Here is a 25,409-nt window from a genome sequence, read left to right on the forward strand (position 1 = left end):
TGGCCGATATTGCAGAAACTATATAGACTAGACACTGATTATAACGTCTGCTGTGTTCACTACTGAATCCCAATGCCTGGTGCACAGGGTACCTTATAATTATTCAATGAATAAACAAGTTACTTATTTATCTAAAATGCCCAGTGGCTCTCCACTCACCTCAGCCTGAGGCTCAGTATAAGTCCTCGTTTTTCCATCCTCATCTTCTGCTTTCCCCATGCTCACTCCAGTCCAGCCATAGTACTAGCTGCCTTGCCATCTCAAAAACCCCAAGCTTGTTCCTGCCTCAGGGCCTTTGCACTTGCTGTCCCATCAAGTGGTCTCTTCCCTCAGTTCTTTCCTTGGTTGGCTCCATCTTCTCCAGGTCTCAGCTCAAATGTCACCTCCTCAGAGGTCCTCGATGACCACCCTGCCAAAGCAGCCCCCACCCTGCTTTTTGGTTTTCTTCACAAATCACCATCTGAATTTCCATGTGCATTTATTTATGTTTACTGTCTCTCTCCCCAGGTCAACTCCACCAGGGCAGGTCCTTGTCGGTTTGCCCACTGTTGTACCCCAGTGTCCAGGCACACACTGGGAGCCAATAAACATTTGCTGGAGGAATTCACAAACAGGGATCAGCCTTCATTAGTCTATCATCGTGATCTACTTGAAAGGCCACTCCTCACCAAAATTGAGAGTCTCTTCCAAAAGTGTTTGGAGCAGATGTCAACATGAATTTACTCTCATGTGATAAAGCCCCCATCCTGAGGCCACGGTTGGGAAGAGCTGGAAGGGGATAGGGCTTCACACTCCAGGCTCCTTAACACCCTCCCCACCCACCAGCCAACCAGGAAACACCAGGAGGCAGCCGTGGTTAAGTAGACTTTTGCTGCTTTGTTATAAATATATTATGTACATCTAAAACATGACATTAAAATATTACTCCGTGTTACAGAAAAGATATTAAGGCTTTCTATTATTTACATGAAACAAGCAAGCACCTTTAAAAAAAGCCCAAAAAACAAAAAGCCCCACTCTTTGTCTGACACACCCTGGCCGAGGGAACACTGTTTCCCCTTCCAAATGACCAAGACTCTTTGCAGGGGCTGTGCCCTGCAAAGATGTCCATGTACTGGAAACATCAGTCTGGCTGGAATCCCACGGGCAGATGGGGGTGGGGGCCAGGGAGATGGGGACATCTAGACTTGGGCAGGAGGTTCTGGCCTCTTCTGGCCAGCTGCCTTCAGACCCTTGCTGAGCTCTGCCATCCTTGGGTAGATAAGCTGGGATGAAGGTGGTGGCTGGGGCTGCCCACCCACCCAGGCCTCTGGGGTCAGTTTGCCGAGCCATGGCAGAACAATGCTCCAAGGACACTAAGGTGTGCCTGGTGGCTCCCTAGACCACTGGGGCCAGACAAGAGGGACAGATAGAGGCAATTCAGTAGCCCCAATGCCAGCTATGCTGAAGGGCTGTCCAGCAGGGCAGGGGGCAGCAGGTGTGCTGGGAGTGGGTGAGCCTCGTCTCTACCCGAGGGACGGCTGGCAGTGGGGGGCTCCCTTTTCTGCAGTCAGGCTTGGCAGACAGAGTAGCTCAGGTGGCTGGGGAGGAGGCAAGGAAAGAAAATGAAAAAAGGAAATGAAAAATCAGTGGCTCAAGTATTCTGTGTCACGAGGGGTGGGCTGGGGATGCCTGGGCCCAGCCCAGGACATGTCCTCTCCACCTGGAGGGACCAGCTTGAAGAGGCTGGAATTTGGCAGATGGCTTCGGTTTGGGGGCTGAGAAAGGTTGGCAACCAGGCGGCAGGCTCAGAGAAGTTATTTGATCTTCTGGGCCCACTTCATGTCGTCTGCCCGAGGCTTCTCGCCCGTCAGGCCCTGGATGAGGTCCTCCAGGCGTCTCCAGAATCCTATCTTCTCCAGTGGGTAGTTGAGCCAGCCTGCAGTAGAAATGGCATGGGGGGAGTGGGGCTGTTAAGCGGGGAGTAGTAGTTGAGGGGATGTTGGGAGAGAGTTGGCCCTGACTGAGGTGTGGGGCCTCAATCAAGAGTGAGTCTGCAGAGGGAGGGGACAAGGAATCTGGGAGTGGGGGCCTCCTACCAATAGGCTTAGGGGCCCCTCAGATGTGCCTTCATCTCCCATTCATTCATTCATCTTCTTACTGAGCACTTACTATATGCTAGGCATGGTGGCAGCCTTCTTGTCACTCAGCTCAAATGCCACGTCTGCTGGGAAGCCTTCCCTGATCACCTGCTTAAGCAGGTTTGTCATGTCACCTCTTTTATTTCTTTATAGACTTTATGATAGCCTATAACCATCTTTGTTAATTTGCTATTTCCTGTTTTGTGTTGGTTCTTCCCCCCAACTAGAATGTCAGCTCTGAGAGGCAGAACACCATGTTCTCCCACTGCTGACTCTCAGTGCCTAGAATAGTGCCTGGCACACAGGAGCTGCTCAGTAAATACTGCTCACCTTATTTAATCCACATTCCAGCCTCCCATCCCCACCCTGAGGCAGATACTAACATTAGTCCCATTTTCACAAGAAGACTGAAGCTTGGGGAGGAGTCTCCCAATGAGTAGGGGGCAAAACCAGCATTTGAACCCAGGCCTGCCTGAGTAGTTAACTCATCTCCTAAATAATCTAAATTCTAACTTCTCCACCTGCCCTCCAAGGAACATGACTTTAGGACGTGCATTTTCTGTGGCTCTCAGTTCTGCCTCCAGAAAGACTTACATAGTAGCTGTAGCTCATTGAGCGCCTACTGTGTGCCAGGCACTTCACGTTGGCCATCTGACCATTCCCATCACAGCCCTGTGAAGGTGGTGTGTGAGGGAGGAGCCTGCAGCCCCGCTTTGGGAATGAGAAAAGCAATATCCACGGAGGTTTGTGAGTTTCCTAAAGGCACACATGGAAGAGCTGAGGGTTGAACCTGAGGTGGCCTGATTCGACAGCACCTCTATCTAACATACCTGACCTTGAAAGAAGCCTGGCTGGCCCTGGAAAATCTGCTCATCTCACCTCTGCCCTTTCCCACGGGCCCACTAGCGAGAGTGGCTTGTGGGCCTCCTTACTGTTTCTCAATCACACCAAGCACGTTCCTGCCTGGGGCCTTTGTACTTGCTGTCTCTTTTGCCTGGACTGGTCTGTCCCCATTTATCTTCAGGGCCCCTCCCACACTTCTTTCAGATTTCTGACCTCCTTGTAGAAATGGCTGCTCCCCTCCCTCTCTCTTCGCTCTCTCCCACACTCCCCCCACTGCAGTCACCCCAGCCCCCTTGCTGTTCCTCAAATATACCAGGCAAGCACGTTCCAGGCCTTTGCACCTCTTGCTCCTGCTGCCTGGAGTGAACTTCCTCCAGAGGTCTGCAAGATTGTCTCCCGCAGCTGCTGCAGGTCTTTGTTCAAATGTGGCCTTCTCGATGTCTTCCCTGAACACACTATTTAAGGCACAAAGCCTCAGATTTCTTTTCCACTCCCTGCTTTATTTTCCTCCACATACACACTTGACGCAAGACATATTTTATTTATTGTCTCCCCTTCTAGAAGTGCCACAAGGCAGGGATTCCTGCCTGTTTTGTTTACTGCTTTATCCTGAGCCCAGAACAGTGCTTGGCACATAGTAGGTGCTCAGTAAATATTTGCTGGATGGATGAGTGGTTGGAATCACAACTACATGAACGGGGGCAAGAGGATTTGTCTGTCTTGTTTATGGCTGTGTTCATAGCACCTAGAAGAGTGCCCAGCACACAGGAGATGCTCAATAAATGTGTGTTCAGAGAAAAAACGTTCTGGGAGGGCAAGAACTGCATGATCTCCCACGTGACTTCTGCCTGCCTGACCCTGATGACGGTGCTGCAGCTGGGGTTGGGGCAGCCCATTCCACACCACTGGTGGCCGCACCTGTGGTGATGCAGAAGTAGGTCTCGTGGGGTGAGACATGGTGGATGCGATGGTGTTTACGTGGCAGGATGATATGCCAGTCCTGCAGGAAGGTGACCCAGCGTGGCAGCCCGAAGTATGTGTGCGACCACTTGTGGATCTGGTTGGTGAAGGTGCTGAAGATGATCAGGCAGAAGACGAAGCACTCCCAGGGGTACAGCTGCTCCAGGGCTTCTGCAGGGGGAGGAGAGGGTGCCCGTGGGACCTGCACAGCTGTCATGTGGGGTGGGGCCCGATGCAAACCTGGCCCTCACCACCTGCCCCAGGCAGCTCCCGTCTCACCCAGGCCTCCTTCCAACCTCCCAAATAGCCTCAGGCAAGCTCAGACACCCCTCTGAGCCTCAGTCTTCCCTTTCTGCTCAATGGGCAGATAATAGTGTAAGCAACAAGTAATGGCTAAAAACATGGGCTCTGGAGTCAGCCAGAGTTGGGCTCAGATCCCTGCTCTGACATTTGTTGGCTGTACGAGCATGGGTCGGCAACTCTGCCCCTTTGAGTCTCAATTTTTCATCAGTAAAATGGGAATAATGCCTTTCTGACGTTCCCTAACAGCAGAGGCTGACATGGGTTCATGTGCATGTGCTTTATCGGGCAAGTCTCTCTTCAGGAAATACATCTAAGGGAGCGAGGGAAGCAGGACAGAGCAGGGGAGGAGCTAAGCAAAGATGGGTGGGTGGAGTCTTGTCTCAGCCTGATTGTGCAGGGAGCTGGGGTGCTAAGGTGTAGCTGGGAGCTGTTAGCAGCCACCATACATGGAGTCTGTGGGATGGGGGTGCCCCACCCCTGGAGAGGGGAATGGGCAGGGAAGGGGATACTCATCATCTCTACCCACAGGGAGATTGCTCTAAGGATCTGTGATGTGCTTAGTTGTTAGAATAGGATCTGGCCCACCTTAGCTCCACCTGACAGATGATATAACTGAGGCTCAGAGTGATAAAGTGACTTGCTTTGGGACAACTTCCTCCCAAAATAGGCAGAGCAGAGATCTGAACTCAGGACTGAATTCACAGCCTATACTCTTTCCACTAAGCCAAGGTAGCAAAACCAAAACAGCTCCCAGGACCAGGCAGATAATGCAAATGAACAAGGTAGGCTGGGTACAGGACAGCAGGGATTAGTGGGGACTATGGTACACTAGAGAGCATGCATCCTGTCAAACAGGGTGGCCGCAGCTCAGCTCTGGCCCAGTGAAGCCAGGTGGGAACAAGGACCCAGAGTAGCCAGATCAGATTGCTCAAGAGAAGCTTGAAACCCAGCTCTTTATGTCAAATATCCCAACTTTATAGGAAGACAACTAATGAAAAATATTTAAAACACTACATGCACATAAGCCCCAGGAGGCTCACAGGGATGAGGCTCTGTCCCTGGCGACCACCTCCCACCCCACCACCAGCTGGTGTGACTCACCAGGACTCTGGGTGCAGAACTTGTAGGCCATGTTGAGCAGTGGCAGCAGTGTCACCAGGCAGTTGTCCCCATTGGTCTCAATGAAGTCGTGCCGTGTAATGGCGGTCGGATCAATGTGGTGCTCTCGGAATGGTCGGATGAAAGCCTGGGAGTGGGGATACAGCTCAGCCCATCAGCCCATAGTGGCCAGCCGCTCTCCACAACCCCCTAAACATGTTAGGGCTCACCTTCCTGCCTGTGCACCCACAGTTCCCTCCACCTAGTATGCTAGATCATTGCCACCAAGCTGCTGATACAGACCCACCCAGCCTTTAGGGTCTATGTCTAGCAGCTACACCAGAAGATGGGTTGAAATGACCCTGGCAGGGACCTTGGGCTGGCACAGGCCCCCTCTGGGCCTCAGTCTCCCCATCTGTGCTGTGAGAGGGCTTGGAGACAACTTCTGTCCTTCTTCCCCATCTTAAGACAGTTGAAGAGGCCCCTCACAGTAACAGGTAGGACCCTCTCCACAGCATCCGAGTGCCTCCTTCCAGCAACAACCTCCCCTTCTCTTAGTACAAGCTGTTCTGATAGGACTGACCCCAGCCCCTAGCTGAGAGTGAGCGTGTGACCATGGCCTGGCCAATCAGAACAGTCCATCCTTCTGGCCACAGTGACTGGCTGAGGCATGGACATGTGATCCAGGCTGGGCCAATGGGAGTGAGCCATGGGACTTTGGCTGAAACTATGGGAAAGGAGAAGTTCTCTTCTCCTGGAAGCTGGAAGGATGGATGTCTAGGCAGCTGGGAGCCACTGTGGCCACCTCAGAAGAGGAAAGCCCAGACAGAGATGGAGAGACTGAAGAATGTGGTCTGACTGTCTGTCCTACTGGACCCAGCCATGCCTTGGTTTGGCTCTAACCCTGAAATTTTCAGTTACATGAATCAGTGCCCCTGTTTGATTAAGCAAATTTGGCTTAGATTTTCTGTCACAACCAAAGATGTCTGACTGATACAAGATAAAATCCAATTAAAACTAAGCAACAGTGTGGCACGGCAAGGGAGGCGAAAGGAAGAACAAGACATAGGCTCCAAGTTCAAGTGAGGCAGGTACACAACAAAGCTCTCTGACCATCCCACACCTGATTCTTTGCTTCCACAAAATGCTGGGGGGGTCCTGTTTTAGTCTTGGAGGACAGGCTGGGATGGTGGTTCCCATCTTTCAGAGGGGGAAACCGAGGCTTAGAGAGGAAAGGGGACTCACCCAAGGTCATGCAGCCCAGCCTCCCTGTGGAGGAGACAGGCTGGGTTGACATACGCACCTTCCCCACGATGGGCAGCTCCACGGAGCCCCACGTGTCAGCACCCCAGTGCACCAGACCAGACAAGAAGTCAGCGATGACAGCCCCTGCAACTGTGGACAAGAGGAGGGTGAGCAGGGGGTAGGGGGACACACAGAGGGATATCCCTGTCCCCTCCCCATCAGGGAATAGCTCATTCATTCACTCACTTGTCTGCTCACTCCTCATTTGTTAGGAAGGAGTCCCTTCTCTATTGGGATGTTTTCTCCCCTGAGGATGGAGCCTTAGGTACAACACTCCTGGCCTCCATCTACCCATCACTCGCTCTGCCCCAGGGGGGATGCCTGGACTCATCTGTTTAGGTGGTCTGGAGAGAATAAACTGAGCGTGCTCAGATCAGCCCAACCTTTCCTTATTAGGAGCTAGCTGTCTGCTTCTTTCTGTCCCACAGTCACCCCATGCAGAGAAGCCCACTCTGCTCTGGTGCTGCTGGGACTGGAGACATGTCCTTCTGGGTTTGACGTTAGGATGTACCTTAACTTCAGATAGAAGCTATGCCCCCCAATACTAGCTTTTATTGCAATAAATGTGGTAATTTGGCCTCCAGCAGCCTTTCCCTTGTCTTTACTCTCAATCTGTTCAGAAGTGGAATGGGGGCCCCTCAGAGACTCTAACACCATTCAGTCACTTGAGGGTTCAGTATAACATAGAGGTTAAGAGCCATTTGATTTGGACTCAAATTCCAGTGCTGCCACTTGCTAGCTGTGTGACATTGAGTATATTACTTAACCTCTCTGTGCCCCAGCTTCCTCTCGTAAGATGGGAATGATGGTGAGTACAAAACCATAGTGGCTACCATTTATTGGACACTTTCTCAGTGCTAGGCACCAGTGCTTTACTTGCTGGATCTCAATGAATTCTCACCATCTGCTAGAAGGTGGTAGTATTTTTATTCCCACTTTACAGAGGTGGAAATGGAGGCTTGGAGAGCAGTCACTGGGCTGGGGTCACACACATGGCAAGTGGCAGAGCTGGGCTTTTACCCTGGCTTCAGTTCCAAATCTAACACAGGAGGATGTACCACCATCACTGTACACATGGGGAAACCGAGGCTGAGTGGCCAGCAACCTGCCCCAGGTAACACCCCAGCCCTACTGGCTTATTCTCTTTCCCCTGCCCATCCTTACCCGCCTCTGGGTATTTGCATTTGCTTCTCCCTCTGTCTGGAACATTCTCCTAAGATGCAACACAGCGCATTCCCTCCCCTCCTTCAGGTCTTCACTCAAACATCCTCCCTGGATACTTCATCTAAAATTGTAACTGCCCCATCTTCCAGCATTTCCTATCTCTTCTCCGTCTTCATTTTTCTCCAAGTCCTTATCACCTTTAACTTCTTTCTTGTTTGTTTATTGTCTCTCCTCACAAGAATGCCGCCTCCACAAGGGCCAGGGTTTTAGTCTCTTTTGTTCATGGTTGTATCCCAGTTCCTGGCACATATGAGGTGACTTCAAAAAGTTTGTGAAAAAATGGGATTAAAAGATTAAAATAAAAAACATAAATTTTATTTCTCAACATAAGCTCCATCAAGTTCAAGACACTTTTGTAAGCAATAATACCAGCCATTTAGTCCATCCATGAAGAACTGAGGGCCCTGGGAATTTAACTATGTCAATGCAGTCTTTTTCACATTATATTTTGTATTTGTTTTTTGGCCAGTCTGGGGATCTGAACCCTTGACCTTGGTCTTTTACATTATTAGTTGAAAAAAAAAAAAAAAGGGTGCCTTTTAAAGATTTTTTAAGATTAGAAAACAAAAAAAAGTCAGAAGGAGCCAAATCAGGACTGTAATGATTTCTCATTGAAACTCTCACAAAACTGTACTTGTTTGATGAAAGAATGAGCAGGAGCATTGTCGTGGTGGAGAAGGACTCTCTGGTGAAGCTTGCCTGGGCGTTTTTCTCCTAAAACTTTGGCTAACTTTCTCAAACACTAATAAGCAGATGTTAGTGTTCTTTGGCCCTCCAGAAAGTCAAGAAGCAGCAGCAAAATGCCTTGAGCATTGTGAAAAACCTGCTGCCATGACCTTTGCTCTTGACTGGTCCACTTTTGCTTTGACTGGACCACTTCCACCTCTTGGTGGCCGTGGCTTTGATTGTGCTTTATCTCCAGGATTGTATTGGTAAAGCCATGTTTCATCTCCTGTTACAGTTCTTTGAAGAAATGCTTCAGGATCTTGATCCCACTTGTTTAAAGTTTCCATTAAAAGTTCTGCTCTTGTCTACAGCTGATCAAGTGGAAAATTTGCTCAACCTTAATTTTTCAGTCAGAGCTGTGTAGGCTGAACCGTTTGAAATGTCTATGGTGTTGGCTATTGTTTCTGCTGTTAATTGCCATCCTCTTCAATTAGGGCACGAACAAGATTATTTTTTTCCCTGCAAATTGATGTGGATGGTCTGCCACTGTGGGATTCATCTCCAACATCATCTTATTCCTTTTTTTTTTTTTTTGGCAGCTGTCCAGTGCAAGGATCCAAACCCTTGACCTTGGTGTTACAACACCACGCTCTAACCAACTGAGCTAACTGGACAGCCCCCCAATAAACTTTTTATAGAGCATCAACGATTTCACCATTCTTCTTCCCAAGCTTCACCATAAATTTGATGTTCTTGCTTTGACTTTAGCAGGATTCATGTTGCTCTGAGAGAGGCTCTTTTCAAACTGATGTCTTATCCTTCTCAGTGCCTTGAACTAGATCCTGTTCAGACATGTTATAAAAAGTTAGTATGAGTTTATTTTGGTGCAAAAAAATTTTGCAATCCATGCATAGTCTTTTCATAATATGTATTTTCCATGAACTTTTACAGACCCCCACATATTAGGGGCTTAATAAAGCACTCAGTATAGTGCTTGGCACATAGTAAGCCCTCAGTACCTTTAATTGTCAGTGTTATTCAGTCACATAGTCAATCAAGCAACATTCCCAGAGGACCTAGTATGTGCCAAGCTCCAGAGCCAGAGATGCACCAGACCTTTAGCTCACTGTCCACTAGGGAAAAAAGGTCCAAGGGGGAATAGCTGTGAAACACAGCAGAGAATGGAGGCAGTTGTGAATGACAACGTATGGAGTCCACTGATCGTTAGACTTTAGGAGGCAGAAGCCAAAGAAGGGCTCTGCACTTGCTGTTCCACTACGCAGCACCCCATCCCCTCCCTACAGATCCCTGTGGCTGGCTCCTCCTCAGCCTTCAGGCTCAGGACAGAGGTTGCCCAACTCCCCTGACTAAATCCATCCTCCCAGGCAGGTACTCTAGGTCACAGTACTTGTTACCACCTGAGATAGCCTCATTTATTATCCCCACTTCTTGGATGAGAAGAGGCTCTTAGAAGTGGAACCACCGTCCCGCAGTCACATGGCTTGGAAGTGGCAGCCATGGGATGGGAAGAGGCATATCTACCTGCCTCCTAAAGCAGTGCCATTTTACGCCCTGGAACTGCACTGCAGTAGGTCCGGGGCATTATTAGAGCTCCTACTGCATATGATGGGATGCTGTGTACACACTGCCTCTGTCTCCCAGGACAACCAAAAAGCCATGTGGCCAAGAGCTACAAGTGAGCTAGACTGAGCACTGGGGGGCCTCATCTCTTGTCACCACATTGCTGTGTGATCCTGGGCAAGCCCCTTACCCCTACTGGGCCTCGGCAACTTCATTTGCATAATAAGGGCAGCTGAGATGTCTCCAGAGGCCCTATCTAATGACCAACAGCTCTGACTAAGGACACCTCTAAATGAGGCCATAATGACAGAAATAGCTACAGATGAGAAGTAACTGATAGCCACAGAGGTGTGGCCTTGCAGAGATTCAGAGTCCAGGTTCCTTGTTCACCAAGTTCTGGGCTCCCGTGAGACTGGGACAAGCCCCTTCCCCTCCCCAAACCTTGGCTCATTTTATAATTGGGTATAACTTACAGGGAAGGGCACAGCTCGTGGCCTTTTTACATATGGACACACCTGTTTAACCACCCCCCAAGTCAAGATATAGATTCTACAACTATATAGAACCTAAGAGGTTGGAAAACTTTCTTTAAAGGGCCAGACAGTAAATATTTTGGGCATGGCAGGCCACAAGGTCTCCGTTACAACAACTCAACTCTGCTGTTGTAGTGTGAAAGCAGACGATATGTCAACAAGGGGGTGGCAGCATTCCCATAATACTTTGTTTACAAGTATTTGTGGTGCTTGGGCCCTAGTGTGCTGAGCTCTGATATGGAACATTTCTTGCCCCCCAGCAGGTTCTCTTGTGCCTCTAATCTCCTCCCCTCCGCTGTACCAGGAAACCCCAGATCTGATTCCCATTAGTATAGATTTTGCTCTTCCAGAACTTCATATAAATGGTGCCTGCTCTTTTGGGCCTGGCTTCCTACACTAGCATAATGCTTCTAAATCATCCACATAGTTGTGTGTACCAGTAGCTCATCCTTTTCATTGCTGAGTAGCATTCCATCGTCTGGATGTACCATAATGCGTTTATCCATTTGACTGTTGCTGGACATGTGGGTTGTTTCCAGTTCGGGGCTGTTTTGAATCAAGCTGCAGTGAACATTCACATACAAGCCTATGTTGACACATGCCCTCATTTCCTTTAGGTAAAGATGTCAGCTACTTTTTTTTTAACCTAATATTTATTGAGTACTTGCAGCTACCAGGCCCTGTGCCAGGATCTTAAATGTTTTATCTCCTTTAATCACTAAACTGTACCAAGGCCAGGCCTAACTGGTTACACATCTTATTTCCTTAATTGTCTTACACGTTTAATCTTCACAGAGAAGAAAAGATGATAAAAACATTAGAAAAATATTACTTGGGGTAACATTTACAGAGTACTTCTGTGTACTGGGCACTTTGTCAAAGGTGTTAAAAAGTGCATTACTGGGGGCATAACTACCCACACCTTAAGTGTAGGTTGTACACAGTGATTTCCTTCCAAAGAGAAGACAGTATGGAACGGGGGAGAGAATAACTTTACAGCGGAGAAACCTTATAAACAGTACTTTGGCCAGGAGATCAAGGTCAACATCATAGTCATAAATCATGTGGATATATGTACTGTTGTGAAAATGGCACTTAAAAATAAATTAATAAAATGACACTTTATCTCAGAGATTGAGATCTTTCTCCTCAAAATCCAGAACCCTAGCCTAATCATGAGAAAACCATCAGACAGATTCCAATAGAGATGGCATCCTATGAAATACCTGATGAGCACTCCTTGAAAGTGTCAAGGTCATTGAAAACAAAGTATGAGAAACCATTACAGACAAGAGGAGCCTAACAGGACATGACAACTAAGTGTAATGTGATGTCCTGGATGGGATCCTGGCACAGAAAAGGACATTAGGTAAAATGAAGGAAATTTGAATAAACTATGGACTTTAACTCATAATAATGTATCAATATTGGCATATTAATAATAACAAATGTACCACAGTAATGTAAGATATAAGATATTAATAAATGAAATTGGGTACAGGTGGCATATGGGAATTCTCTGTACTATTGGTTCAGTTCTTCTATAAATCTAAAACTATTCTAAGAAATAAAGTCTATTTTTAAAAAAAGTACATTATCTCATTTCATGTCCATGGTAATACGCCCCACCACATCCTGACTTTCCAAAGGAAACCAAGAAGTGGAGAGTGGTAAGGGCTGCCCAAGGTCACCAGCAGCACGGACAAGTCAGGGTTGCTGGTGGTGACCAGAGACCATTGCTAGGGTCACTCAGTATGATGTGACCTTAGGCGGCTGAGTCTTCAAGTCCAGGTCTGGGTAATGGGCACATTAATAGTACTTATCTCCCTTAGCTACAAGAAGTTAATAAAACGGGTTTATGCAGGAAAGTGCTTAGCAGGCCCCTGGGACACAGTAAGCACTCCCCGAACATAGCTATAATGAGTAGTTTAAGTATTACTCCCTTCTCTGAGCCTCAGTCTTGTTATCTGTTCAATGACCAGCACCTGGCTTTTCAGGCTGCTGAGCAGGGAGGGATGTGTGCTTTGGACAGATGTCAGGAATTATTTTAGCAGAGGAGGAGACCTCTCCCTCCCTCTGGGAAGAAATGGCTCTGTGATCCCTGGGCTTCTGCAGGTGGCTGTTTCCAGAGACTCCAGGCTGGCTGTCTGAGGCCTCTTTAATGGGGGCAGGGGTGGCAGAGACAGGCACACAGAAGCCTTTGTCCCAGCTCTGGTGGCGGTGGCTGGCAGCTCACCCTGGGGGCAGCTCTGGCCTGGTTACCACCTCTCCCTGCAGAACACTGGGTCAGGGAAGGGGATGGGGGATGACTCACTCCAGGCCACCCTGACTCACCAGTGATCTTGAGACAGTCTCTGGGCCCCTTGGGGCCTCCATTTCCCCCTAGGTCACCCAGCTGGGACTTCTTCACTCCACCCACCTCCTGGTGTGGGCATAAAGAGAGAATGGTTGAGAAATACGAGTGGGCATGACTGGGGTGGATCTGTGGGCTCTGCTCGGACAGTCCTGGGTCTGTATCCTGTCTTTACCATCTCTCAGAATCAAATCCAGACTCTGCACTTTGATCTACCAGGTTGGCCATGACCTGAGGCCACGTGGCCTCTCTGACCTCATTGGCGACCTTTGTACTCAACTGTGCCCTCTGCCGGGAACACTCTCTTTACCATCTCTCAGAATCAAATCCAGACTCTGCACTTTGATCTACCAGGTTGGCCATGACCCGAGGCCACGTGGCCTCTCTGACCTCATTGGCGACCTTTGTACTCAACTGTGCCCTCTGCCGGGAACATTCTTCTACTGCTTGTCAGCCAGTGGACTCCAACTCGCTCCTTCAGGAACCAACTCACAAGCCCCACACTCTTCCTCCACTTTCCCCAAGTGGAACAAACAGCTCAGGGCCCCCACGGCTGTTCATTTGTCCATTCACTCACAACAACACTGTCCTTGCCAAGGTCACTAATGACCTGCAAGTGGCCAAATCCAGTGGTCCCTTTGCGGCCCCATCTTGCTGGTCTGCTTGGTGGCTGTTCCTAGTTGATCCCCAAGTCTTCCGGAAACACGGATCTTTCCTCTTGGCCCCTGCAGCCCCTTCCTGGGTCTCTTTCCACGTCCCTGGTGGCACCAACTCAGCCTCCCTTGTCTGGAAAGCACTGGAGGCCTCTTCTCTTCTCTGCTGGCTCTCAGTCCCTGGGGATGCTCAGCCAGCCTCTGAGCTTCAAACACCATCTTTACACTGATGAGTCCCAGATTAGCCGACTCCAGACTGCCCCCACCGCCTCTCTAAGCGGCTGCCAACCCCTGTTCGTTTGATCAATTGTCTCCAGCCTCACTGGCCTCCTCTCTATTCCCCAAATGCATTGGGCACACACCGGCCTCAAGACCTTTGCACTTGCTGTTTCCCCTGCCTGGAATGTCCCTCGCCAAGATATCTGCATAGCTCCCTCCCTCACCTTTGCGGGTCTCTATGCCAATGTCCCTTTCCAGAGAGGCCTTCCCTGCCTATTCCCTTGTCTTGGTTTTGCATCCCAGCATTGCGTCACGTACATCTGTGTTTATTAACTGGACACCATTTCATGCTTCCATCTTTCCTGATTTCCAGGGCCTGCTTGGGACACCAGAACCTCTGAGGCGACAATGACAGGTAGGGGGCAAGCTCTGAAGGCTGGCACGGTGCCCTTACCTCCTGCATTTCAGCACACAAATTGGTGGCTATTTAAATCGATTAAGGACTGTGTAAACACCACTATCAGGAAATTGTCTGCTCTTATCAGCCCAGAAGCAAAGGTATGGGATGGGGGACCTGGTGCCACATATGGCAGCTCGTGGCTGGAAGCTCAGGTCCCAACCAGGGAAGGGAGGTGGTGACCTGCCAGGATGCCCCCCTTCCGGCTTGCACAGCATACCCTTGCGTTCCTGCTGATCCTCTGCCCAAGTGGGGCAGACTGCCTAGAACACCCTCTCCTCCCAATGTTTACTGGAGGCTGTACAATCCCTGGTGGGGGAATCCGTGGTTTGAGAGCCAGGTAGATCTGTATTTGCGATCCTGGACTCTGCCGCTGCCCGGGAGAGGGCCAGTGGGCAAGTCACTTGGCCTTTCAGAGGATGGCAATCTGAACCTCCTCCCTAGGGTGCCATGAAGAGTGAAAAGTGCCCAATGTAGAGCTTGATGCATGGCAGTCACCTGCAAAATATCCATTGTTAAATTGACCAGTTAGGCTGAAGTGCAAGTCCTGGTCAGTGGTCTGGCGGACAGTGTCCACTCCCCACCTCCACTCAGTCACTGGCCTTCTCATACTTGTGTGCACCTGCATTTTGCCTCACAACAGCCCTAGGAGGCAGGTACTGCAGATAGCCTCATTTTACATGTGTGGAAAATGAGGTTCAGAGATGTAATGACACTTACCCAAGGCCACACAGCCAGGAGGTGGTGGAGCTGGAACTTGAACCCAGACCTGCTCATAACCATCCCCAGACAAGGCTATGAGCCTCAGAGGCTCAGATTGTCTCTATTCCAGCCATTCAATGTAGTTCTCAGAGGCAGAAAGGCCAGGGGTGCAGGTCTCTCCCATCCCCTAAGGGGCTACCTGGCTCCTGCAGGCAGAGCCCAGGCTCCGCATCACTAGGGTTAACTTTTCTCCCTTCCAGCTGGCCCAGCCCCCCCAGCATATTCCCAGTCCCACCCCAGACCCAGATGGCTCAATTAGCTGACCTGCGTACTATTGGCTTAGGCAGCCAGAATCCTTTTAATGAGATTGTAGGAGATGAACACTTAGGGAGGGCCAGGTGGGACCAAGGACACAGCTGCCCCCTCAGCCTGGGAGCCCAGGAAGGAGAGAGGATGAATGCCTGAGTTAGAGGGAAGAGGGGAAGGGTGGTGTGTGGAGAGAAAGGAAACTGAGGCCTGGGAGAGTAGACAGTATATTAAGAACTATGTCGTGTTCTGGTTTGTGACGTGACTCTGGGCTGGTCCCTTCTCTGAACCTCAGTTTCTTCATCTGGAAAATGATGACAACTTTAGCATCTATCTCCCAGGCTGTGGATGGGTGATGTAGTTCACCCCCTGCAGCTAACAAATTGCAGCTGAATCATTCATTCATTCATTCACTCATTTACTCATTCACTGATTCAATAAATACTAAGTACCTGCTATGTGCCTGGCCTTATGCTGGGACCTGGGGACACAGCAGTGAATGAAACAAAAATCTCTGCCCTGGGGGAGCTGACACTTGAGTAGAAGGAGACAGATGATAAAGAAATACATTGTGTATCAGAGGAGGGTGGGGGGATAGCCTGTGACGGCTGCTCCTTTTTGAGGGGCAATCAGGGAAGTCCTCCCTGAGGGGATGACCTCTAAGCAGAGACCTGCATGAAGGAGTAAACCATGTCGGTTTCTGCAGGAAGAGAGTTCCAGGCACAGGGAACAGCATATGCAAAGGCCCTGAGGTAGGAGAGTGTCTGACAGCATGTGGTGGAGGCACGGGCAGGAGGCCAGTGTGGCGGGACGGGGGTGAGTCAGCACACAGTGGGGAAGGTGAGGTCTGAGAAGAAGCCGGGCAGGCTGTGCTGAGGAGTTGCTGTTTTATTCTGTGTACAGATGAGAACAGGGGAGCAGCATGATCTGACTGAGGCTCTATCAGGAGCCCCTGGCCACATGTGGAGAAGTGACTGGATGGTGGGGGCAAAGGTGGAGGCAGAGACTGGAGGCGGCCCGTCTGGATGGGACTGGGCCAGGGTGGGGACAGTGGAGGTGGGGAGTAACGCTAGATGCTAGATGCATTTTGAAAGCAGTGTCAATAGCAGTTGCCGATGGTGTGGATGGGGAATTTGAGAGAAAGAGGAACTGAGGATGACATCCAGGTTTTGAGCTCCAGTGACAGGATGGATGGAGGTGCCATTGACTGTGACGCAGAGGCCGGGTTCCCAAGAATGTACCTGACCCGAGCGCACACACAGGAGCATGCACACACAAAAGTCACCATCAGAGTGGGGCGGACATGAGGTAGGTCCATGGGGAAAGTGAGGCAGGCAGTGGTGTCGCACGCACTCACCAACACCCAGTATGACGAGGGGTATGTGCTCCCAGCGGGCCAGTAGCAGGAGGTGGACCAAGTTGTGGGCGATGAGGCTGAAGCACAGGAGGTCCATGGGGAAAGTGAGGCAGGCAGTGGTGTCGCACGCACTCACCAACACCCAGTATGATGAGGGGTATGTGCTCCCAGCGGGCCAGTAGCAGGAGGTGGACCAAGTTGTGGGCGATGAGGCTGAAGCACAGAACCACAGAGCACCACTCCTGGAAGCGCTTGCCTGTGGGAGAGGAGGGAGAGATGAGTGGGGAGCAGGGGAAAAGGCTGGGGGATCAAAGCAGGCAGAGCTGGGGCCCCAACAGGGCTCTTCAACTTTGTTCAATGAGTGTACAGTGCCAACCACAGGCTGAGCTAACAGACTCACATGAAGGAAAGGCCCCAACCCACCCATTTCACAGACGATGTCAATGAGGCCCAGAGAAGGGGAAGGGCCTGCCCAAGGTCATACATTCAGGCTGGATGCATTGAACCAAGTGCTCTCTGAGAGCAGGCTCCCGTGTACAGGCAGCACATGAAGCTGGCCCTGCATATACAGTTCTTTGGCAGACAAGACCAGAATTCCGGTCTCCTGGCCCCTTTGGGCTCTCTCTGGAGACACCTGAGGGAACTTTAATGAGCTTTTTTTTTTTTAACTGGAATCTTTATGACATCACCTATCCCCTTTAAAAGGTAATTATTTGGATGCAGAGGCTACAAATAGCCTCGAATCTCATGGGCTCAGACCCCTCCCAACCTCTGTCAAGCAGGCTTTAGACAATGAGTCAGGAATTCCTGGACAAACAGGGCCTTGGACAGTGGGGCTTCTATAAAGAAATGGCCATTATCTGGCCGACTGCTGCCAGGTGGGAGTGTGGGCCCTAGATGGCCAGAGCTTCTGATTCTCAAGGGAAGCTGGAAATCAGGAAGTGGGTGTGAAATCTCCTGCTTACATGTTGCCCTGTATTTTTAATAGGTGTATAAGCTTGGACAAACTGGTTCACTCACTGCAGAAATAACCCAAGTGTGAATCAACTGGGGATCGGCCAGATTAATTCAGTCCATGGCATCTGCAGCCAGGAAAAAGCCTTGGCTGCTGTCTACATGTGGACATGCAGAGATGTCCAGGACATACTGGCAAATACAAAAAGCAAAGTGCCACATGGCAGCCACTTATGTAAAAACAAAAAGAAAAATACCCAGTGATCTTGAGGAGCCAAAAAAAAAAAAAAAAAAGGAAAAGAAAAAAATCTATATAGTTGAGACTGGCTCTTCACTTACTCACTTTTGAATGTACTACCATATTAAAATGTTTTCTTTTCATTTTAAATTAAAATTTGAAAAAAGAGGAAATAAAAACACCATGTGAGTGACATATGACATGTGACTGGGCTCCTGAGAACACCCCAGGCGGCTGGTCCCAAAGGCACAGAAGACCTTTTTTTTTTCTTTTTTTTTTCTAAAAGATGACCGGTAAGGGGATCTTAACCCTTGACTTAGTGTTGTCAGCACCACGCTCAGCCAGTGAGCGAACTGGCCATCCTTATATGGGATCCGAACCCGTGGCCTTGGAGTTATCAGCACCGCACTCTACCGAGTGAGCCACGGGCCGGCCCCAAATTGTTTTCTTTTTTTTTTTGTCCTTTTTGAGACCGGCTGCACCACGCTCAGCCAGTGAGCGCTGTGAGCGCACCAGTCATCCCTATATAGGATCCGAACCCGCGGCGGGAGCGCTGCTGCACTCCCAGCGCCGCACTCTCCCGAGTGCGCCACGGGCTTGGCCCTCAGAAGACCTTTAATGATAATAATTTTATCCTTAGTGTTTAACATCTACTGAGCAGTTACTACATGCCAGGCACCTGCCGGGGTGATGCCCCTTGTGCAGATGAGAAAACTGAGGGTCAGAGTGGTCAGGAAGAGGCCCGAGGCCAGAGGGTCGGCTCCTAAGATCTGTTCTCACCCCACCCTGCCCTGGTCCTTCTCTCCATTTGCCTCCACCCTATTGCCCTGATAACATTCTGGATCAGGAGCCCAGGCCCACCTTAAAAAACAGGGCCAAGCCAGCCCCTGTGAGTGGGGTCAGGGCCAGAGCAGATACAGAAGGCTCTTTCTGCCCTCTCTTCTCTTCAGGGCTTTGCACCCCCTCTGCACCTGGCTGATCTGAAACTGTGGCAGGTCTTGACTTGGAAACTTCTGCCTCCAGGAAGCCATCCATGAAGCCTTCTCCAGCCCCTGTGCTCCCTCAACATGGGGCCCATCACTCAGGACTGTGGCCTGTAAAATGTTTGTCTTTCCCTACCCAAATATGAACTTGGGAGGCCCGGAACTGCATCTGGAAACTCCAGGGCCCTGGCACTCAGTTGGTACTCAATAAATGCTTGAGGAAGGAACAAATTTGCAACCTCAGTCTTAAACAAAAATACAAGGCTTGTCTCTGGGCAGCCCTCACCAATGCACCTTGGGAAAAAAGTATTAGGCTCCTCATCTGTCCTGATAGGGAAACTGAGGGTCAGTGAGGAAGAAGGCCTTGTCCAGGTTGCACAACAGCATGCTGCTCCTGACCCACCCTGAGCCAGAACTAGATCCAGAACCAGAACCAGGACAGCTGCCCACCCCTTGCCCCATGAAAAGACCAAGGCTTGGGGGTGGGGGAGAAGTGACATGCCAGTGTCACATCCTCTTGGCCCTCTTGTACAGTAGAGGACACTGAGGCCCAGAAAGGGCAAGGACCTCAATAGAGGTCACATAGCAGCAGAAGCGGGCCTAGAACTCCCTGCTCCCTGCACCTCAGTCAGAGGCTGTTTTCCTTGGAAACATTCCCTGCAGGGCCTTCCTCTTTCCGTTCCTGTTTATAGCCAGGGCCCGGGCTGGAAGCAGGGAAGGTGTGTGTGTGGGGGGGGAGGAGTGGTTAGGGAGAGGCAGTGGGAAGCAAGGGATAGGTAAATCTTCCCTGTTAACCTGCCTGCGCGCCCCGTAGCCTGCAGGGACAGAAAATAGGCAGAGACAACTGTAATATGATCAGAAAACAGTTACAATAACGAAGGCTAACACCCACTAAAGCCGATCCAGCGCTGGGATACTGTGTGTGCCCCACATTACAGATGCTGCAAACTGGCTCCCTCCAGCATGTTTTGCCCTCAGTTTTTAAAGAATGAGATAAATTTAAAATTCATACAAAATTCCTAGTTTCTTGCTGCCCTTGAGAACACAGGGCTCTGGCCACCCCAGGCCTGAGCAGCAGTGGCTACCCCTATCTGATCGGGCACAAGTTCTGGATTCACTCTGCTCCCCTCCCCTCCTTGTGGACTTACACTGGGTGGCTTGCCTTGGTGGCAGCCCTGGCTGGGCCCCTGCAGTCATCTGAGATTTTGAGCCTAAGGTACAGTCTCTCATTCAAGTCTCAGTCTCTTGCAGAAGGAACTGTGTGATCCCATTTCCCAGATGAGAAAATTGAGGCTAGGGCCGGCTCACTCGGGAGAGTGTGGTGCTGAGAACAACCAAGGCCCAGGGTTTGGATCCTATATAGGGATAGCCGGTTAGCTCACTGGTTGAGCGTGGTGCTGACAACACCAAGCCAAGGGTTAAGAACCACTTACCAGTCATCTTTAAAAAAGGAAAAAAAAAAAAGAAAACCGAGGCTCAGGGCTGAGTTTGGATCCTAGACTCATAAATGGGACATCTTAGCCCGGATGTTCAGAGCTGTCCTGATTCCAAAGATGGCTCAGCTCTCTCCCCATGCCATGGAGAATGTCCCTAAAATCTGAGTATTTTTCCATCTCTAAACTTGATATCTCTCTGGGCTCTGGAAACTGGATCTTTCTGCAGACTAAGTGCCTCAATTCTTTTTTTTTTTTTTTTTCCTTTTTGTCTTTTTCCGTGTCCGGCAATGGATCGCAACCCTCAGTGTCGCCCCCGTACCGGACCGGGACCAGCAACGGTATTGCAACCATCGGTGTCGCTCCTGCGCCCGGCAATGGATCGCAACCCTCAGTGTCGCCCCCGTACCGGACCGGGACCAGCAACGGTATCGCAACCATCGGTGTCGCTCCCGCGCCTCGCTCAGCCAGCGAGCAGGAACCGGTCTGTATGTGGGATCCGAACCCTCGGCGGGAGCGCTGCCGTGCTTCCCAAGCGGCGCACTACAGCAGTGCGCCACTGGGCCGGCCCAAAGTGCCTCAATTCTAATCAATAAAAAAAATACATGTATATTAGCAGGCAGTCTTCACTGAGTACCTAGTACATGGCAGGTACAATGCTAAGCATGATCTCAGTTACCCCTCACTACACCCTGGCAGCTGGGGACCATATGTCCCATTCTCAGAGGGAGATACTATGTCTGGAGAGATAAACTGATGTGCCCGAAGTCATTGGAAGGTCATCAAAGTCATGGACCATCAGCCTGGCAGGCTCTGTGTGGTCAGATGGCCTAAACTGTATCACTTTACAGATGGACAGACTGAGGCCAGGGAAGAGGGGAGCCTTGCTTGGGACACAAGAGGCCCAGCTGTCCTCTGGCTGCAGTGCTGAGGCCTTGCTTCCCAAGCCAGCGTCTGGCCTGGCAGGGGCTGATGATCTGGCTGAGTTACAGTAGTGACTGCCTGCTGGCCTGGGGAGGGGGCTGGCTTGTGTGCGGTGGGCGTGGAGGGCTGGGCGGTGCACAGGAGGCCAGACACCAGGCCTCTGTCATCCTGCTTTTCTGGGGGCAGGCTGTGGCCAAAGGCTTGGCATCAGGCCTGAGATGAGCCCGAATAGCATGCACTTCTGACATCCTCTGGCCACCAGGAGACTCCTGGCCTCAGGGAGAGTTGGGGGAACAGGAGGTACAGAGAGGGTGGGGATGAGAGAGACAGAGGGACAAGCAGAGATGAGAAAGAGAAGGAATCAGAGACACAGAAAGGGAGACAAAGAAAAAAGAGAAAGCTCAGCCCGGAGTGTGGCAGGGACCAGGCCCGGCCAGGGAAGGGTCCCAAAGTGGCCCCAGGCCTGTCCTCTGGCTTTGGTCAGGCCCATTTAGGGGAATGAACCCCCTGCTCAGCTGTGGGACTCCAGGCCAGGACTCCTGCCCAGCACTGCTGACACCCGTCCCCTCCCCCTTCCTCCCATACTAAGAGGCATCCGTAATTGGCCAGGGCTGTGGACAGCTGGATCCAGGACCCTCCAGGTTCCACCCTTGAAGATGGGGCACCTGAGAAGCAGCACGTACTTAGTCAGGTTTCAGCTGGCACCTCCTGGGAAGGTGGATGCCTGCCTTACCTCCCAGCTTGCCCGTGCAGCCAGGAGAGGCCTTGGCAAGCTCACTAGGCCCTTCGCAAACCCTGGGCCTTGCTGCAAAACCCAGACCCAGACTGGAGTGCTGTGTAGGACCCTCTATGGTTCCTGAGTCCCACAGGGTCAGGCCCCAACTCCTTGACCAGACACTCAGAGCCCATGGGATCAGGCCATGGCCACCTCCGGGCCTCATTCCCTTTGCCCCGTGCCACCCTGATAAACTACTCTGAGCTCCCTGCATACGCTAGGCCTGCTCTCTCTGCCACTGGTTCCACACACAGGAAGTTCCCCTGACCTGGAACATTTGTCCCCCTCCTGCACACCCACTCTGGGCTGGCTCACTTCCATAGTGAAGATGAAGAATATGGAACCTAGAATGCCCCTCACCCATGTTCCAGTTCTGGCCCTGCTGCTGCCCGGCTGTGTGACCTTGGGCAAGTCACTACTCTTTGCCAAGCCTCATGAAATGTCCAGAGGAAGGTGGACTGGGTGCTCAGGAAGGGGTAGATGCAGCCTGATCCCAATCAGGACAAGCATCAGGAATAACCCATGGGGGGGTAGGGCGGGGAGGATTACAAGGGAGCTATGAGAGGTCTCGGCTTCATCCTCTGGAAAATGGAGTTAATACCAGGGTATACCTCAGACAGTTGTAGTGGGGATGAAATGACAGCATGAGGAAAATGCCCAGCGCACAGCCAATAAATGTAAATTATGTCAACTGTCCCTGTGCCAAGCCACCTCTGGGCCCAGGAATCTCAAGAATTCAGTTCCAAGAACCCAGGCACTTCTCCCACTCTACCCTCACTCATTCTGCTCCAGCCCACAGGCCCCTCGGCGTTCTGCAAACATGCCCGCATGCTCCCACCTCAGGGCCTTTGCACCTGCTGTTTCCCTAGTCTGGATCAATCCTTCCTCAAATATCCTCATCGTGCCCTCCCTCCTGCCCTTCCTCCCTTCAGGTTTCTGTCCAAATGTCACTTGCTCAGTGAGGGCTTAACTGCTCCCTCTTTAAAGCATCACCCCCTCCCCAACATTTCACTCCTCTCTTTCCTGCTACATATTTGCTACATAGCACTTGCCATCACTGGGCATGAGATATTTCTCTTATTTATTGGGTTTACTGCCTGTCTCCCTATTAAAATGCCAGCTGCACTTTTTCTGCCTTGTTCACTGCTCTGCCCCCCAAGGCCACAAGCTCAGGGGACAGAGGCAGACAAAGGGAGGCCTATGGAAGGGAGTTTGGAGAAACCAGTTGGGCCAGTCACCTCCTTTCCCCTCCACCTCCAGGTGACGGGGAGCAGGTTTGAGGCCCCAGGAGGTCAGATCCCTGCAGGGCTGTTCTTCAGAGAGTGAGGGGCACTTGGGGAAACCAGAACCAAAAGGTATGCAATCGTGTTGGAGTGGGGAGATGGCAGTCCCTTGGGGAGGCTCAGAATGCTTGGGAATGATTTGGGCTGGCTGAAAGCAGGGAGGGTTTACTCAAGTGGGCAGAGCTGGACAGCAAAGCGAGAGGCCTTTGAATCCTCACCCTCAATCCCCAAGTGGGGGCGGTCTGAGGACCAGAGAGGTGAGGCAGCTTGTTGCAGCCCCACAGTGAAGCTCGGACTACTGGGTAAACAATAGGAAGCCCTTACTGTATGCCAGGCACTGCACCAAAGCAGACGATCTCATTTCCTCTTCCCAACAACACTAAAGGGCAGATAAACTTTACCTTCTGCCCATTTCAGAGGTGAAGAAACGGAGGCTCAGAGAGGGAAAGTGGCTTGGCCCAGGTTACACAGCTAAGTAGCAGAGTCAGGATGCCAACTCTGGCCTGCCCCAGGGAGAGAAGGTTTTAAGTGCACGGGGTGAGTGTTGTGGGTATGAGAGGTTCCATGGCAGCACGGACCCAAGTCAGGTTTGAAAAATCACACAGAGAAGATGGAATGCAAGGCAGGGACTGTCTCTGATGATCCAGGACACAATGAGGAAAAGCAAAAAGCCCAAAGTCATGCAGCCACTTAGGCAAAGACAGCATCAAACCCAGGCTAGCCAGGGCAGGAAGCCCAGGAGGTGGTGGCTCAGGTCCACCTCAGGCAGGGGCTGTGCACGGCGGCTGCCCCAGGCAAAAGGAAAGATGTCAGATGTTTCACAAACAGGCCTTGAATGGATGGCAACACCCAGACAGTGTGGCCAGGCAGTCACCTGACTCTGATTCTAAAAGGCACTTCCTTAAGCCCTGGGGACACTGGTCACTCTTGGGGCCTGACAACGAGATTCCTGGGTCTCATGTGGGAGTCAGAGAAGGGTGGGAGCTGGTGCTTGCTGGAGCATGAATGGTGAGCAAACCAGAAAGAAGACAGGGAGAAACCTTGGCCTGCAGGAAAAGGGCAGAGCCAATGCAAGGGTCTCCAAATTGTGATCTGGTCTAGGGAATATGGGGGCTCCTAAGTCCTAATGGGAGGAGCACTAATATATGGATGTGGGAGAGGGGCAAGGGCTGGAGTTGGCTTATGTATGTGGGGAGCTCAAATTGGGGGATCTGCAGCTCCCCCACCACCTGGGATCCAGGAATATGGGGTGAGGGCTGATGCTCCCTACTTCTATGATGCTCCCTACATGTCAGTCGGTAGAGGGAAGAGGGATGGAGGTCTGTAGCCACTGAAGCTACAACTAGGATGGGGCTTTGTGGGAAGGGCGTCTGAAGCACTCTGTAGCTGGAAGACCCTGAGTTAGGGTTCCCTGAGCTGACGTCCCCAGATTTGGCAAGGGGGGAGGGGTGAGGTCACTATTTTCAGCCCAGGACCCTGGCTGGGACAAAGATGGGGTGCTAGGATGTGAATTTCCGATCTAGGATACCAAGGATGGGGGTGTGACTTCTAGGCGACCGGGGGCAGTGCCTGTATCAGATGAGCTGTCTCGGGGTTGGACCGGGTTCTGGAGTGGGGGTTCCTAAGTCTAGGGGCGCACTTTGCAGCCGAGAGTCCCCTGGGCCTAGGGCTAGGATGCCGGATCTGAGGATACGATGGAAGCTCTCTTTGTAGACCGGGAGCCGATATGATGGTTTCTTGATCTGGGGAGTGTCTTTGCAGTCAGGGAGCTCTGAATGGGCTTGGAAGGGACGCTGGAGTGGAGTCCCTGGACTTGGGGGCGCTATTTGCCAGTTCGGAACCGAGGGTGGAGTTCCGCATCTGGGCCCAAGGCTGGGTTCTGATCTGGGGGGACCGGGGTTGCTGTCCGCAGCCCGAGCTGGTGAACGTAGGCCCGGAGGTCCTACCTGGAGAGTAGAGGGCAGCCAGCTCGCGGGCCCCAGCGTGCTGTGCGCCCCAGCGCCGGCAATACGCTGCCTCGTCCTCCTCGAGCTCCGCCTGCTGGCCCGGCCCCTCCTCGGCGCCCGCCCTAGCCACTCGCTTGGCTAGCCCGATGCGCTCTGCTGGTGGCGGCTGCGGCAGCAGCGGCGCGGCCGCGGA

The 25,409-nt window shown here is 51.3% G+C and overlaps 1 protein-coding gene across 1 annotated transcript; it reads right to left on the minus strand.

Annotated features, from left to right (window-relative positions):
- Nucleotides 1–856: 856 nt before the first annotated feature.
- LOC103589806 (transmembrane protein 189) lies at nucleotides 857–25,409 on the minus strand (the record flags this gene model as incomplete). The annotated part of the gene is made up of 6 exons (XM_008571851.1): nucleotides 857–1,918; nucleotides 3,882–4,094; nucleotides 5,328–5,472; nucleotides 6,628–6,719; nucleotides 16,817–16,936; nucleotides 25,217–25,409. Coding segments are annotated over 6 exons (885 nt in total), but the record flags the coding sequence as incomplete, so codon positions are not given.

This window comes from Galeopterus variegatus, unplaced genomic scaffold (assembly GCF_000696425.1).
Source record: "Galeopterus variegatus unplaced genomic scaffold, G_variegatus-3.0.2 Scaffold729, whole genome shotgun sequence".
In the NCBI taxonomy this organism is placed as follows: domain Eukaryota; kingdom Metazoa; phylum Chordata; class Mammalia; order Dermoptera; family Cynocephalidae; genus Galeopterus; species Galeopterus variegatus.